The sequence below is a fragment of the Cotesia typhae genome, unplaced genomic scaffold (genome assembly GCF_013202065.1).
Source record: "Cotesia typhae breed Kobodo isofemale line unplaced genomic scaffold, CoteBio_Ctyphae contig_43, whole genome shotgun sequence".
In the NCBI taxonomy this organism is placed as follows: domain Eukaryota; kingdom Metazoa; phylum Arthropoda; class Insecta; order Hymenoptera; family Braconidae; genus Cotesia; species Cotesia typhae.
Genome location: NW_027423752.1, coordinates 3551797 through 3569720, shown reverse-complemented (window position 1 = coordinate 3569720; position 17924 = coordinate 3551797). Strand labels below are relative to the sequence as shown.

At 29.2% G+C, this 17924-nt stretch overlaps 1 protein-coding gene and 1 long non-coding RNA gene across 2 annotated transcripts; both read left to right on the top strand.

Moving 5' to 3' along the window:
- Positions 1-6733: 6733 nt before the first annotated feature.
- LOC141528487 (uncharacterized) lies at positions 6734-7310 on the top strand. Its single transcript, XR_012479381.1, has 3 exons — positions 6734-7001; positions 7075-7153; positions 7243-7310. It is a non-coding gene; the product is annotated as an uncharacterized LOC141528487 (long non-coding RNA).
- Positions 7311-16661: 9351 nt separating this feature from the next.
- On the top strand, positions 16662-17310 carry LOC141528429 (uncharacterized). The gene is made up of 2 exons (XM_074244475.1): positions 16662-16744; positions 16812-17310. The coding sequence occupies exon 2, from the start codon at positions 16885-16887 to the stop codon at positions 17308-17310; it is 426 nt and encodes a 141-aa protein (XP_074100576.1). The 5' UTR covers positions 16662-16744; positions 16812-16884.
- Positions 17311-17924: the final 614 nt, after the last annotated feature.

Sequence of the window (17924 nt, the reverse complement as noted above, 5' to 3'; positions counted from 1 at the left end):
CCATCACATTACACGATAGAAAATATAATACATTATGCCAAATTATAAAGATAACAGTGGTAATAAGAACCACATTATAAAATATTTTAATTTCTTTGAGTGGATAATAGTGTAAAATACTGTTATGCATTCGTACAGACAAATTAACTAAGTTTGAAAAAAAAAACCTTTGAAACTTTACATTTATACAGTTATTAAAATCATTTGGTTTCATTTATATTAAAATTAGGACAAATTTTGTTTGTAATTTTAAAGTGTTCAATACATTTTCTTAAGAGTTTAAAAGGGACACATTAAATTCAATAGAATACGTACCTTCAACGAATAGCAGCAAAGCTTTTTTGGTGGTTGATTTTCATATAAGATATAGTGTTGTTTGTTTCTATTTACAGGTAGCTTTACTTGATCATAATTTTTACCCATGTAAATGGTATAGTATCATATTTGTCTTCATCTACTAACTTGATGTAAGCAAACATGGTGATTATCCGTAGGTCACTAGAATATAATAAATAGATTCAGTTAAGTACATAGTACATACTTTTCTAAAATCAGAGCATGCATACTAAATTGAATATCTATATTTAACAAATGTATTCTAATCCAACATCAAACAAATATGTAAAGTAAGTAGATACTAGTTTTGTTAACAGTGTATGTCACGTCTTTTAAATATTTTTACGTCTCTGAACAAAAAATCCGGCTTCGTAAGCCTACTTTTATTAATAAAAACAATTGAAAGTTCCTAAAGTCATTTTTTGACCTGCTATAAATATATGATAATTATAATGATTGCTGAATTTTCAATAGTACCTACTAGATTCTACCTTGTTAAACCGGAAATATCAATCCAATCATATCAATTACGGCACTTGTTCGAACAAATTTATTATGACGGTTATAATTTTTTTTATAAAATCTCATAATAACTCTTTAATAAATAAATAAACTTTTAGTTCAATATTTAATTAAATTAACAAATTCAAATAATATCTCAAATATTGAAATATATTTAAAAAATTACGAAGTAATTTTTTACAATGCAAGTTAAAATTAAAAATTTTATTGCATTTAAAAAAAGTAAACACTGTACTGTCTACTGTTTTAAAACACTCATAATGTCAAGCGATAATTGAAAAGTTTTCAATCAGCAAACAATGCAATACTAGAATTTAGAAATAAAAAACAAAACTTTTTTAATTTAACGCATTAGATATTAATAGTTAAGCTGGAAATCCACATAAAATCTTTTAAAACCTCATGGTTATCGATCGTTTAATAAGAAAATTCTAACATACAATTGCTGACTTTTCAATAGTATCTACTAGATTCTACCTGTTAAACTGGAAATTCTGATCCAATCATATCAATTACGGCACTTGTTCGAACAAATTTATTATGACGATTATAATTTTTTTTATAAAATCTTATAATAACACTTTAATAAATAATTAAATTCTGATTTCAATATTTAATCAAATAAATAATTCAAATAATCTCTCAAATATTGAAACAGATTTCAAAAATTACTTGGTAATTTTTTACAAAGCAAGTTAAAAGTAAAAATTTTATTGTAATTAAAAAAAATAAACACTGTACTGTCTACTGTTTTAAAACACTCATAATGTCAAGCAATAATTGAAAAGTTGTCAATCAGCAAACAATGCAATACTAGAATTTAGAAATAAAAACAAAACTTTTTTCATGTAACGCAATAGATATTAATAGTTAAGCTGGAAATCCACATAAAATCTTTTAAAATCTCATGGTTATCGATCGTTTAATAAGACAATTCTAACATACAATTGCTGACTTTTCAATAGTACCTACTATATTCTACCTGTTAAACTGAAAACACTAATACAATCATATTATGCACGGCACTTGTTCGAATTAATATATTACTACATTAACAAACTTTATTTTAAAATTGCAATACTATTAAGTAATGTTATTATTACGTTAATCATAAGCAAATAAAACAAAAACTCTGTTAAATATTCACGCACATTGAAACAGTTATTCGGTAATTTTTACAACACATAAAAATTAAAACTTATTTTCATTGTTCAAAATAATTACTGCAGAGTCTCATGTCGTAAAATACTTACAAAATTAAACAATAATGAAGAAGTTTTTAAATATCAAAAATAATTATTCTTCCAAAACTTAATAAAAATATTCAGTAATTACGTGTATGTTGGTGTCAATGGATTACTTGAAATTATATTAAATATTAAATTTTAATTATTTAAATAATTTTTTTTGTCAATTTAACACCGCAGTTAATTCACTGTGAACGGCTAAAAAACAACTGAAACGACAGCCAACGTGACTACCGGCTTCTACACACTTTGGCGGGCTTTAGTTATGTACAGCCGATTCTCGTTAAGAGTTCGATCTCTTGGCCAATGAAGAGTATAGAGACGTGTGGAGGGAGTATGGGAAACTTCTATCTACGGACTTGTAATGAGCGATCTTATAACGCGACTCGACTGTCTACGATAGAACTCTTATACTTTCAAACACTTCAGATTCGACTTCCCCTACTTTTCAGTGGAAGCTTTTTCTCCATCTCGTACCCCTTTATTTTACTAGGTAAGTGAGAAAGACAACTCTTACTCTTCTTTATTATTAAAAATACTCAAGATTGTGGTGTTTATTTTGTTTGTAAGAAATAAACATTTTATTAAAGTTGTATAATTTTAAAAAACTACTACAATTACATAAATTCATACTTAATAGAAAATGAGAAATTAAATATTATTTTCTCTTAAGTAATCCAAATGTTGTCAGTCATTCTTCTTATTTCAAATTATAAAATTAAACACGTAATTTCTTTTAGCTTATAGGTACGTTGAAGTAACGATTATTTTTTATTTTGTAAAGCAATTTCAGAGTATATCTAATTACTTTTTGTGTCTAAAATATCTATCAAAAAAATAATTAATATCATAAAGATTGTTAATAATTTTTTTTTAATGAGATTTATTTGATTATACGGTTAAAACAGTAAATTCGTATACGATCCTTTTAATCATAAAAATCAGTAACTGCAAATGAGACATTTTGGATTTTACAGGTGAAACTGAAATTAAATTTGTTTAAACTTAAAAAACTGAAATAAATAAATGAATTGTATTTTGTAATGAATATCTGACTCAATCGGTACTCAAAAAAAAATTTCTGATAAAAATTGTTTCTCATTGTTTCTCATTATGGGAAGATTTATATAGGTGTATAACATATAGAAAATCAAAGAAATATTGTTGTGATATCATATAAAATTCATACAAAAAAAAAACTGCAATTGCTTATAGTTTCAATTACGGTTAATTTAATGGAATGTCAGTTTCAGTTATTGGAATTTAATGTGTTTTTGAAACAACATTTCCTCATGAATAAATATAACATAATCTCATTTCTGTATTGTAAATATATTATTATTAACGATAGAGATGAGAAAAATTAAATGAGCAATTACTGTTAATTTCTGATAGAAAAATTGAGCAGACCATCCTGTGTAATACTAATTCAACTATAAGTTGGAAAATCCGATGCATATATAGCTTGTACGACCTAAATGCATTTGCAGACGAAAAAGTATAGCTTCGAGCAACTGTATATGCTTATGAAATTACTGTTTCGATCGGGATGTATTTAACCCTATGAATACTCTAACCGATTATCCGAGTAAAGTCCAATCAATTGAAAACAATGATACAATCCTATGAATTACGATAAGGAAAACACGGATAGATTTTAATTTTTGGTAACAACGGATAAGTTATGATAGCATTTATATCGGAGCATTTTTTGGTCCACATAGACGTATCAGGATTCTTATGGGAACTTAATATTTTCTATCAGGCTTTTTCCACAGGGTACATTCCAAAGAGAACCCTATTACTCATGGGGATATCAAACCATCTAATATCCTTGTTGATACCAGTAGATTTGTAAAAATTTGTGACCTGGGGTTGAGCAAATTTAAGAAAATGACTTTCTCGTTGAAAAGCACTATTGGCCGTACCAGATTTGTTCGAGGAACTCCATTATACATGGCTCCTGAATTATTATTACAAAATTCAGAAGCGAATGTTTATTCTGATGTTTGGGCTTTAGGTTGCACCCTAGTGGAATTATACTCAGAAAAAACTATTTGGGGTGATATAAACAGCGAAGATGGATTAAAAATGATATTACGGCAGAAAAAAATACCTGATTTGACCTGTATTCCACTATATTTGAGATCTGTACTTTCCGAAAGTTTTTCTTATGATTGCCAAAATCGGCCTTCAGTATTAGATATTTTGGAACGTTACGCCAATTTGGGGTAAAAAATTAGATCTATAAATTATAAATTATGAATAATAATTATTTAACGAACTCATATTTAATTTTCTCTAATTGAAACTTATTTTAAAAAGTTTTTAAATATACAAAAACTTTAATTATCGTTTTCTAATTACTGTGACGTTACTTATTGCAAGGTAAATGTTTCTAAAACTTTAAAAAAAAAAACTTGCATTACAATTATTTTATTTTGATTTAAAAATAATTTTCATTGTTACAGTTGTTTAAAACATAGTCACATAATTTTTTTATTAATATTCTTGTGATCTCAACGTTTATTTTAAGTTAAATAATTAGTTATTATTAGATTTATAAAATCAGAATTATTAGCCATGTGATCGTATTGGTAAAACTAATTTTATGAGTAACACTAATGAGCTAACTGATATAAATTTATAGTGATTAAGGACTTCTGTCTAAAAGTTTAATTAAATAAGCTATACCTAAGGCGGCCTTGAGGTTAATTAATATAACTCTATTAAGTTTCCAAAGAATAGAATAGATATTTTCCAATAAAATAAAAGAATTTAGTTTATAATTTAAAAAACTTGATTTTATATTAGCAACATTAAATAATGTTACATCAGTCCTGGTTTAATAGTATAAATAAAAATAAAAACTTGGTAATTATAAAGGGTCTCTCTTTTTTTTTCTATAAAAATTTAAAACAAAACTTGTTTTTTTGTAAAGCTTTACTTCGTAATCAAAGTTTCTGGATGTCTATTAATTTTGCTATCATTTGTCAATTATAAATAAAAAATAATAAATAAAAACCCTTCAGCTATGATCTGTATGCTTGTGTCATGGTCCGGAGACATTCTAAACAAAATGCATTAATCCATATCTGAAAGATACAACAATGTATCGATGGTCTGATAAACAAAACAAGTGATAAAAATAATAACAATAGTTATAAATATAAAAAATCTTTTTCACACCTTAAACCAATGTCTATTCTGATTAATTAAGTAAAAACTAATAAAAAAATACTTATTCTTCATCCTAAATTGTTAAAAACTGGTATAAACAAATAATAAAAATTATTCAATGGCGATAAGTAAATAATAATTAATAATATAATAAAAAACAATTTTTAGTTATGGATATTTATCATTTAGTTGCTAGAATACCAATTTAAACAGATTCAACACCTACTCTTTTTATGTGTCAACAAATATAAGCATTGATGAGCCTTTTTCAGTAATTAATGATGTACCAAGTATAATAAATTGTAGTACTCTTGTAAATTTAATTACTGAACAAGCTTCCAAGGGTGAACGTGGTAGCTGACTATTTTGTGATGGAATAAAATTGGATGAAGTAACCGAAATACGAATTGAATTTTCTAATAAAGTATTTTATAAATACATGTATCAATTTTTTTATTGATATTAATAAATTTTTAACTCCTACAGAAATTTTGAAGATAGACCATCTTTGGATTATGACTAATCTAACAAAACTCATAATATCCCACATTATTGGAAACCTCGACTCCCTGGTGAATCTTCAAGATCTTGATCTTTTTTGTAACGGAATAAAAAAAATGGAAAATTTAAACTGTTTGGTTAAATTACAAGTTCTTCTTATTGCTGGCAACAAAATTTATGAGATTGAAAATGTTGAAAACTTGAAAAATCTTAAAATTTTTAGTATCGCTGACAATAAAATCGACAAATGGGATCACGAGAGTGATTATTTTTAATTTTTTTTATCTAAATAAATTAATACCAAGACTTTGTAAATAAAATTTATCTTTTAGGTATTATATTTAAGAAAATTTAAAAATATGAATGGGAATCCTTGCACTCTACAAGACAATTATAACTATTATCTTATTGCTTTACTGCCTCAAGTGATTTATTTTTCGTATATCTTAATAGATAGAAATAATAATAGATAATAAAAATAAGAGATAGAAATATATTGAAAAATGTAACTAATGATACCCTGGAAATTATATGAAGAATATAAAAAAAGTTTACAACAGATGTCAAGAATTGAAAAAATTTGAAGTAGATCAACACGTACCTCGCAATCTTGAGATCACCGTGGAAACACGTTGTTAGGGCGAAAGAAATTAATGAATTTTTTTAGTCGTTTGAAAAGCTCGAGAAAATGTTCGTGATCAAGTAAGACAGTAAGTTTATCAAGAATTCTGTTTAAAGAATTAATAAATTTTATTAAAAAAATTTTTTTTTATTTTTTTAAGGTTCATTGAGAGAATGAAAACAGAAAGAAACGGAATTTTCAATTAATTTTATAATTTAGTGAAATCTGATAAAAAATCGAATGAACAAGAAATAAAAGTAGCGAAAACTCAAGAATTCAACGAAAGTTTGACGAATATGTGCACAAAACTGATGTACAGCGAAGTTGTTTTGCATGAACAAATAGATGATATGTTTGAGATTTTTAAGATAAATATGATTGACTTGAAGAATCCATTTGTAGAATTAGTACGAGAAATTTTTTTTCAAATTCGTGATATTTCTCTCTGATATCGCGAGGCAATAAATGCTGCGATTAAAAATGATTTAAATAATGTTGGAGATTTGACGGTGCCAGCGAAATTTGTTGACAATTATGGCGACGTTGATGTTTTAAACAATACTTTGATCGCTTCACATGATATTCATATACAGGTAATAAAAAGATCTTAGAATATAGAAAAACTGAAAAGAAATAAATAATATTTATATACTTTTTTCTTCAAAGATTGTTGCGGTAACCGCGATGACAGTATCATTGAAAGAATAAGCCTTTGGCTTGAAGAGTTGTTACATGAATTCAGAAAGTAAGTTTAATCGAATAGATTTTTAATTAGTTACTTTATTAAATTATTATTTTTTTTTAGACATTTTAGAAATTTCTCATTTTTTGCAGTTTCAGCGAGAACGGATGCATAATCATTTTTGTATTAATGACGCACTTGCACTTGATTTTGCAGCGGCTCTCAAAAGATAATTTTAATAATAATAATTATATTCACAATTTAAGTATATTTATTTATTTATAAAACGAAAGAAATTCTTGAATAGCACACATGATCGTTGTATTTATTATTTTATATTATTAATTTATGAAATATGTACAACTTACAAAAAAATAAATAATTAATATATTTATGTAAAATTAGTCAAATCTAAATTCACTTTGTTAATTTTCGTTCATCTTAAAAATTATACTTTTCAAACATAAATTATATTATTCAAAATCGTTACACTCGATTAATATAAAATTAATTTTTTTTTCTTCAAAGCTTCAATATATAGATGCAAATCTTTCTGAACTTCAGGCTGAGATATAAAATTTGTAAAACGAAGGGTATTGAATTTAACATCTCAATTTTTCTTCAGCCATTCAATTAATTCACTTCTTAAATCCATTTTAGTGGTATGTCTTCCTACAGCTAAAAATAAAATAATTATAAGTTATAACATACAAACTATTATATAATTCAATTTTTTATTTTGTACTCATAGAATTTTAAATGGTTTGCATGTGGAATTTTTTTGTTACAGTTTATTAAAAGCGAATCCTAAAAATTATCAAATGTCTGTCAGTTTCAGTATCATAAATTTAATATGATAAACATTTGGCGTGGGCAATTAAGTAAATTAGTTCACTAAGAGAAAAAATTAATTCAGAAAAAAAAACCAATGTTGTAATAAGAAATTAATTTGTTGAAAATTTTCAACACTTTTACTTCTCAGCATTTATTTCGTGAATGACAAGAGCTACAGAAAAAATGTAAACAATAACCTTGTACAAAATTCAATTTCCTACTAAAAATCAAGGTCCTTAGCACTAAGTTGCTAAAATCAATATTTCTTGTCATTCACGAGATAAATGCGAAAAGAAGCAAATTTCATGGAAAAATTAAGTTTAAAGGCCCTGCACTACCTCACCGGTTCGAGTTACGGCTTAGCCGTAAAAAAAACACTTTTGTACAGCATTCAAATCTGAAAAAAATTCGTCCATGGCCGAAACGATGCTATGAAATGCCACTGAGATATAGAAATTTAAAGATAATAAAATCAGAATTTCTGTATTTTTTTAACGGGAAATCTTTAGACGCCTAGGTTGAGGACTTAATATTAATATTAAAGGCCTAAACTTTTAGGGAATTTTTTTGGATACGTGCAACAAAATTTCACGATGAGACCGAAAATAAAAAAATAGTCGAAAAAAGCACCTAATATATATAAATGGATGTATACATCCAGTAAAATGGATATATATTAAAATAAAAAATTGTCTGGTAAGAAAAAAATGGATAAATTGATAGGAAATTAAAAAAATTAAGTTCTGAAAAATGACAGGTGTAGATTTTGATGTAATAAAGACCTTCATTTTTTTATTTTTATGCTAAGTCTTTTTTTTTTAATTGTTACAGTCCAATTTATATAATAATAATAATTTTGAAATAAAAAGAAATGCAGGTCTAAATTAGTGCATAAAAGATGCAAATATTTTATTTCTAATTCCTCCTTCAGAAAATGTTGATTGTAGCGCTTGTTAAAATTTTATTTTTAAATTTCGATTCAAAAAAATTTTTTTTTAAATATAAATAAATGAAGTTGTAACTATCCAAATTATGAATAACTTCATTTTTTTATTTTTGTAAATTCAGTTCCTTCGCCGAGATATCGATTCTCAAAGTTATCGATTGTCTGTTGTCCGCTACGTTCACACTCATGAATTTTTGACGTTAGAGATCCGAAGATTCCGATACCCGTGCTCGAGAAATAGAATTAAAATTAATTTATAAATTATTAATAATAATGATAATAAATATTTAAATAAATACAAGCGTTCATCAACTACATTAATCACAACACCAGGATTCCAAGCTATAAAATTGCTCACCGGTGTGTCTGATGAGGACCACGAAACAAATCAATTGACGGCCCACATCTGTAGACTGTATTAGTTGGAGTTTGAACTTTTGCCTTTAGTATTCTCACTTTGAACTCAATCAAATTATTTTAAGACATAAAACAGTGTTTAAAAAATAATGGAAAGATTGAGTGTTTTTGTTTTCGATTTTTTTAAATATCTTGATATTTTGTTTGAAACTATGTATAAATTTTTAACAAACTTAAGATTCTAAAATAAAGTTCAAGACTTTCTTCGACATTCAGAAGTAATTGCATGTCAGGTATCAATACATCTACCAATTGACAAAACAATTCATTGTACAATTTAGGCTCCAGAGTATAATCAAATTTGAGAATATTAACAGCATTTTCATCAATTGATTTCTTGTAATCCCTTGCCCCAATTACCTCAGGAAGATAATACAAAAATTTGGTTTTCCTGAAGCTACATGACGACTTTTTTGTTTTCTTATACGATGCCGATTCCACTCATGACGAATCATTTTCAATTCAGCTCTGATTAAATGCCCAAAACAGAAGCGTAAACATTCAACATGTAATATTGACGAATCATTATAAAGACCTCTCTCGCGTAAATCTTTAAATAAATTGATCCAAAAATCTAAACCATGACGTCTGAGTTGAGACCAATAACTTTCTATACGCTGATTAGACGTACTTTTGCCTTTAATAAAACTTTTCCAACCAGCTAAATTATCATCATGATGAAAACGTAAAGTTTGCTGAAGAGCTTCAACAATACAATTTTCTGTACCACAATCTGATCGAATTAAAGTTGGAAGTAACTTTAATTTTTGTACCGCTTTTAAAAAATAATGGGCAATAATTTCCGGTTTATTATTTGATGTAGCGACTTCCAACCAAATAATTTTTCTAGAAAATCCATCAAGACATCCGTGAATAGCGAACCCAAAGGGTTTCAATTTATCGTAGCCATCAATGTGCCAAAGGAAATTAGGTCCAGGAACAGAATATTTACGTCTCAACAATCGTCGACGAGACCTCTCTTCGATAGAATCTGGATCAACTATATGTAAAATTTTATTAACTGTACTCCTCTTTACTTTTAAGCCATAAAGCAGCTTCAAATGTTGCCACATTCTTTTATAGCCAATACACGAACCACTACTGTATATTTCGTCAATCACGGCAGAACCAATTTTCTCCATGGAATCTTCAACAATATTTTTACGCTTCAGTTCAAGTTTTTTAATAATTCGAATTAAATGTCGACGAGATATTGAAATGTTGTGATATTTATATAGAAAATTTACTATTTCGTTATATGTAAATCCTTCGTTAAAATACTTCCTTATCAATAAATCACGTGCCATCTCTTCCAAGTTTGTTGAAACAATTAATGCTGAAAATTAAATAAATATAATGACATAATAAATACTTAAAAAACATATTATTCATAAAAACGAAAAACATGAAAATGACAACAAAAAATAGATACCTAATGTTTGATGATCCTAAATTATTTAAATTATTTATTTATTTAATGAAATAATAATGAATTATTTTAGTATACAAATATAAATTACAGCGTAGGTAAATCCACATGAAACATACACATCATATATTATGATTATTATTCATAAGAAGGAACATTTAGCGCCACCTTTAGATTATTGAGATAGACATACTAAGTATGTCAACGGAGTTGAAAAAGTCAGTGCTACTATCATACGTAATAACATGTCACTACCGGGCTTCCGTATAAATTCAATCTTGAAATTTGATTTACCGATACAGCAAAGAGATAAAACAATTGCAAATATATGAAATAATTTAAAGCACTTCTAAGGCACATTTAACTTTAGGCACTTGATATAAAAATTAAAAAGATATAAATATGAATATCGCAAAAATATTGAATTAGAGACTCGCTAAATAGTATAAATTAATTGTATTCTGATAAGAATTTCAATTAGAAACTAGAAAAAATATTTCAATTGATGAAAGCTGTACAGAATTAAAACACATTTTAACCAGTATGAGTCTAATCGCACTGCAAAATAAAGTAATACAAAAAAAATTCTGCAGAGAATTTAAAAATATAAATAAATTTAGCCCCAAAAAAATTTCTTTATAAACGTTTATTTCCTTTTTTTAAAATTTTTCATATGAGATAATAATACAGTTAATCCGATTCTTGCGTTCTTTACACAGTGTAGATTTTTATATCCGATTTTTTTCTGTTGTTATACAAATAGATTCCACTTTTTTATCTATTTAAAAACCTTTAATCGCTGTTACAAGATAGAAACGTTAAAGAATGATACTTACTATCAAGCACTCTAGGTTTTTAGTGTACATGCTGTTGTAATGAGATATCGTACAATTTCTACAATCAACAACACATAATGCCCAATGGTTTGATAAGTTGATTGGTATCAGAAGCCTGTCCTTGTCGAATATATTCACCTTAAAATTATTTAAAATTTATATTATCTCTACTATAATAATTTTTCAAATCTAACTTACGTTACTTCTGGTTATTTTATAATATTATATACAGCAAATTTGAAGCTAATATTAAGGGGAAACTTGAAATATCTGAATAGCATGCAATATAATATTATTAAATTTCTTTAATTTAAGAGTCTGAACTTAAACGGGTTAGAGTGAACAGGCTGATATTTTGTTATTGAGAAACATCTTGATTGTACTAAAACATGTTTTCAATTTGGGCAATGTCATTCTTTCTGGGACCAAATATCCAGGAAATTTTTAAACAGCAATCAAATTTTAGTTATCTATGCAAAAAAACGAGTACATTGAAACTAAAGATAAATCAGCGCAAGTAAACGGATGAATTTTTTCATATTACGACATATCGTTAATTGTCATAATAAATTATCATATTATAGTAAAAGTATATATAAGATTGAATATAAAAATTACTCATGCCATCTTAGCACCCACAGATTTAATATTTTAATTTCTTGATTTTTTTCTTATTTTTCGCAAATCCATATCACCTATAAATAAATTAACTTATGGTATATCATTCCGTAAATACAGAATTACTTAATTAAAATTGAGTATTGCAATTACTCTGCGATAATTATTAGATTAACTTACTGCCTGTAAGTAGTGATCAGCTAAATATTACTGAGGCAGAAAAGAACAGTTGCTATGCATAAAGAGATGCAAGTGAACGGCTAAATTGGTTTTAATAGCTAGACGAGAGTTTAACCCAGTTGATACGATTATCTTTATTTCAATACTTCGAATACTTTAATAATAAATTTGACAAAATATGTGGTAAAAAAGAATCCGCGAATTTTTTTTTTTTTTAAAGCATTGACAAGGGCACATTCATAATCGGGTGAATCTTTTTCTATTGTTGAAACGCTTAACTGGACAAAAATGTGTTCTTAATTTTAAAAGTGAAATTTTGATCAAAAAATTAACTCAATCTATTAAACAAGTCCCATATTAAATGTTGTCTCGATAGACGAGTGCAACGGCTGACAATGGACGGGTGCAAGTACACGGGTGAATTTTTTTTGTTCATTGCTGTATAGGTATAAGTAATAAATATATTTCTAATCGTGAAATAAAAAATTTCATAGAAACGAGATTGATTCATACTACTCAACAAATCCAAAATTAAATGATTTCTCAATTAACTCTTGCACCAATTAAAGTCAAACGGGTGCGTATAAACGGGTGGATTTTTTTTGTTTAATAGTGTACAGGTATTAGTAATAAATATATAATTATATTTGTAAAGTTAAACACTTTAGGAAGTAAATTAATTTACACTGCTCAACAAATCCTGAATTAAATAATTTTTTTATTAACAATCGCATCTGTCAAAGGTAAACGGGTGCGTCTAAACGGGTGGATATTTTTTTTAAGGGGTTAGGGGTAGTCAGAATTTTCAAAAAATCGATTTTTTTTGCATTTTCTTAAAGTATAATATTTTAAAAATATTGTGTGAAAATTTGAAGTGAATCCGACAAATTCTTTTCGAGTTATTTAACAATGACCAAAGGACACTCGGGTGCTACGTGGCATTCGAGAGCAGGTAGCTAGAAACAGCTGCAAGCAACCAACCTTTCGGGTTTCATAGTCATGAATATCTCCCCATTTTAATGTATGTATAATTATATAAGTAGTGAAGCTGGGGGGTGATACCGACATTACAGGAATCTGTTTACCAACAGAGGGTTCGTGTCCATGCTAAGTACCATTTGTCGATATGGGTGACCTGTTTTACCGACAGTTTGAGGATATGGTCGAGGTTTTGCAGGTGGCGCTGGTGGTGAATTCCGCCGCCATCTTACTGTCCGCCATTTCCCCGCCATTTTTAAAATTTATCCGCCATTTTGAATTGTGAATCCGTCATTTGAATCCGCCATTTTGAATCCGTCATCTGGTGGCTGCTATCAGCCATTTGAATCCGCCATCTGGTGGCTGCTATCCGCCATTTTGAATCAGATTTCCGCCATCTGGTGGCTGCTATCTGAAATCCGCCATTCTGAATCCGCCATTTTGAATTTGCTATCTGAAATCCGCCATATGGTGACCGCTATCCGCCATTTTGAATTGTGAATTCACCATTTTGTTAAAAAATGCACCTGTGATCTAACCATCAACTATAGTTGCTTAGATCACAGGTGCATTTCATTGTTTATATTCCGAAAAGATTAATATATTCAAACTGCATGTATGACGAGTACATGCGAGAAGATACACCATCTGGTGAGGTTTTTGTCAACCTTAGGTTTAAGCCTGTTCAAGGTCATACGCAGTTTTCTTTGTTCTCCTGCGTAGTAGATGACGTCATCAGACAGGTTTAGACTTGTTTTGTGAAAGGGGTGGGGGAAATTTCCACGAACCAGATGACTCATTCTGTTCTAGAATTTTCTAACTGCACAGTAGATGACTCATTCTGTTCTAGAATTTTCTTACTGCGCAGTAGATGACGTCATCAAACCGGTTTCGAGGTAGAGGAGTGGGGGTAACTACGCAGTATTTTCTGCCTATATAAGCAGCTCGCTGAGAGCGTACTTCATAAAAAAACGAAGTACATCTCTCATGATTAAACAGTATTCAGTGTTATATAAAATATAGTGAAGTTTAGTGTTGTGAAGTACGCGAGTATAGTCCAGTGTGCAAAAACTATTGTGTGCATAAACTGTAGTCCAGTGTACCAAAAACTATCGTGTAAATTCAGTGTGTGTATAAACTATTGTGAACATAACCTATAAACAGTGTATATAACCTACAAACAGTGTATATAACCTATAAAAGTGTACATAACCTATAAACAGTGTATATAACCTTCAATATTGTGTAAACAGACAGTAGTGAAGTGTGCGTCTTCCCAAGATGGCTCAACCTAACCTCATTGAGGCTCTCAAAAACTTGGTGGACACTATTGCTGTCTCATATGCTGATCTGTTAGGAGAGCAGCTCACTGATAATCATCGTCAAAGGTGTTTAAGGGTGTGCAATGAAACTATCCAGTACTTCAACACTATATTACTCGATCCTGGAACATCAATTCAAGTGAGACGAAGTGTTCAAGCACACATCAACCAACTCAACTGGTTTGCCGATCAGTTCTCCAGACTCGGTAACCTAGTTGTTGGTGGAGATCTTAACCAAGGAGTCAAATGGCGGGACTTGGAAAACGCTTTCGCTGGTAACATCCAGACTGGATGTATTATCAACCAGCATCACAAAGATCCAGCATCATTTCTCCAGGCCTCACGGGACATCGTCATCAACAAGGTGCAGAGTGTCTTGAGAGATCTGGCAGGGTTGAAAGTGAATGTTGAACTCTTTTGCACATTCCGGAAACATCAACAAGACATAGAAGAACGAAAATCTTTTGTCACCAAAAGTCGCGAGATTCTCCCTGCCACATCTCTTCAGGATTGGTTTAGTCAACATGTCTACGACAAATTACTACAAAGAATCGAAGATTTTGAACATGAGGGTTCTGGATGGAGTCTGCTTGGACCGAACAGCTTGATGGTGACTATGTCAAGATTCGCACCAACCCAAGTTGGAAACTCCACCTTCGTTAGATTGCCAAAGGATATTGTCAAGAAGAATGCGTCAATGCTGCGTTACATCCACCTGTTCTCAATCCAGAACTACCTGAAGAATATCAACACTTTAGCATCAGATTGAACTATGAAGGTATAGAATTTCCAATTAAACTTAATGACATTCCGAAATTTGAAAAAATGAATAATCTTAGCATTAACGTATACAGTATAGAGTCGGAATTTACGAGTAAAAAGTCTGAGAAAAGTCTTATTATTCCATTATATTTAAGTAACTCTGAATCAAAAATACCTGCAATTCATTTATTGATGATTAAAAAAAGTGTAAATTATACAGATAATTTAGATCATATTGAGTCAGTCTATCACTTTGCATGGATACATAATCTTTCCGGATTAATTACTAAACAAATAACTAAAGGTAAACATAAATTGTACTTTTGCGATCGTTGCTTGAATCATTTTAAGCATCAAAAAAGTTATAAAGAACATATATCTGATTGTTTCAAATCTAACAAAGTCCGCATGGACTTTCCGAACGAAAAAAACCGAGTTTTGAAATTCAAAGATTTCAAATCTAAAGATCCTGTACCGTTTGTAGTCTATGCAGATCTTGAATGCATACTCGAACCCCAGGGAGATGATGTCAAAAAAGTTCACAAGCATGTTCCACACAGTATTGCTTACTATGTACATTGTAGCTATGACAATACATTGTCTAAATTTGAATTGAACCGTTCTCCAGATTGTATCAACTGGTTTGTTAAACAATTAGAATCATTAGCTATTGACTTTGAAAAAATTTTAAAGAATCCCATCAAAATGAAACCTCTTACCAAAGAACAACAAGATAGGCATAATCAGGCAACTGTTTGTCATATCTGTGAAAAACCTATAACATCTCCTAATGATAAAGTTTATGATCATTGTCACTTCACCGGGAACTATAGAAACGCTGCTCATAAATCATGTAACGTTAATTATCAGAAATCTACCATTATCCCCATTGTCTTTCATAATTTATCCGGCTATGACTCACACTTTATAATTAAATCCTTAGCTACAGTATTTGAAGGTGAAATTTCATTACTACCGATCAATAAAGAGCGTTACATTTCTTTTACAAAATCAGTTAAAAATACTTCAGTCTCTTTAAGATTTATTGATTCATTTAGATTCATGGCTTCCAGTTTAGAGAAATTAGCTTCATACCTTGATGATAGTGACAAGAAAATTACACAATTACACTACCCAGACCCTGATAAATTCAAATTAGCAACACGTAAGGGTGTATTCCCATATGAGTACATTGATAATATTGATAGACTTGATGAAAAACAGCTGCCTGATCAGGATTCATTTTTTCAAAATTAACCAACTCTACCATTTCTGATAATGATTATGCATTTGCTCAAGTAGTTTGGAATGAGTTTGATATTAGTACTCTCGGTGAATACTCAGATTTATATTTGAAAACAGATGTACTTCTTTTAGCTGACGTGTTTGAAAATTTTAGATTGAGTTGTTTCAAAACATACAATCTTGATGCCATACATTTTTATACAGCACCAGGTCTTTCAAACTCTGCAATGTTGAAGCATACTGAAGTAGAACTTGAACTGTTAACTGATCCTGAGATACTTCTTTTCATTGAAAAGGGTATTCGTGGTGGGGTATCGATGTGTGCTAATAGACATGCTGAAGCTAACAACCGGTATATGGGCAAAGATTTTGATTCAAACAACCCCGAAACATACCTGATGTACTACGATGTAAATAATTTGTATGGCGCAGCGATGAGTATGTCTTTACCCCAGGGTAAATTTGAATGGGTTGAAAATGTAGATAATGTAGATCAGTTTTTCAATGATGATGAAAGTGTAGGCTACATCCTTGAAGTAGACCTACACTATCCTGAGAAATTACATGATCTACACAAAGATTTGCCTCTCTGCCCTGAACATTTTATACCACCTGGCAGCAAACAAACAAAAATTAACAACAACTCTGTATGATAAGACTAATTATGTAATACATTATAAGAATTTGAAACAATGTTTAGATTTAGGCTTAGAACTTAAGAAAATACACAGAGTCTTGAAATTTGAACAATCAGACTGGCTCAAATCATACATTGATAAAAATACTGATTGTCGAAAAATAGCGAAAAATGATTTTGAGAAAAATTTTTACAAGTTGATGAACAACGCGGTTTTCGGAAAGACAATGGAGAATGTTCGTAAATACAAAGAAGTTTGGTTAAGAACAAAGTGGGCGGAGCGTTATCAGGTATCAGACCTGATTTGTAAGCCAACCTTCCACAGCGTAACTGTATTTGATGAGGATATAGTCATAATTGAAATGAAAAAAGCTAGAGTTGTTTTTAACAAGCCAATCTATGTAGGCTTTAGTATCTTAGACTTATCCAAGACTTTTATCTACGATTTCCATTATAATTATGTAATGAAAAATTATGAAACGACATCTAAATTATTGTATACCGATACAGATAGTCTTATTTACCAATTTAATGTACCGAACGTATACGAAGACATCAAACGTGATATCTCAAGGTTTGATACCTCTGACTACCCACCCCAAAATGTCTTCAACATGCCGTTAGCAAACA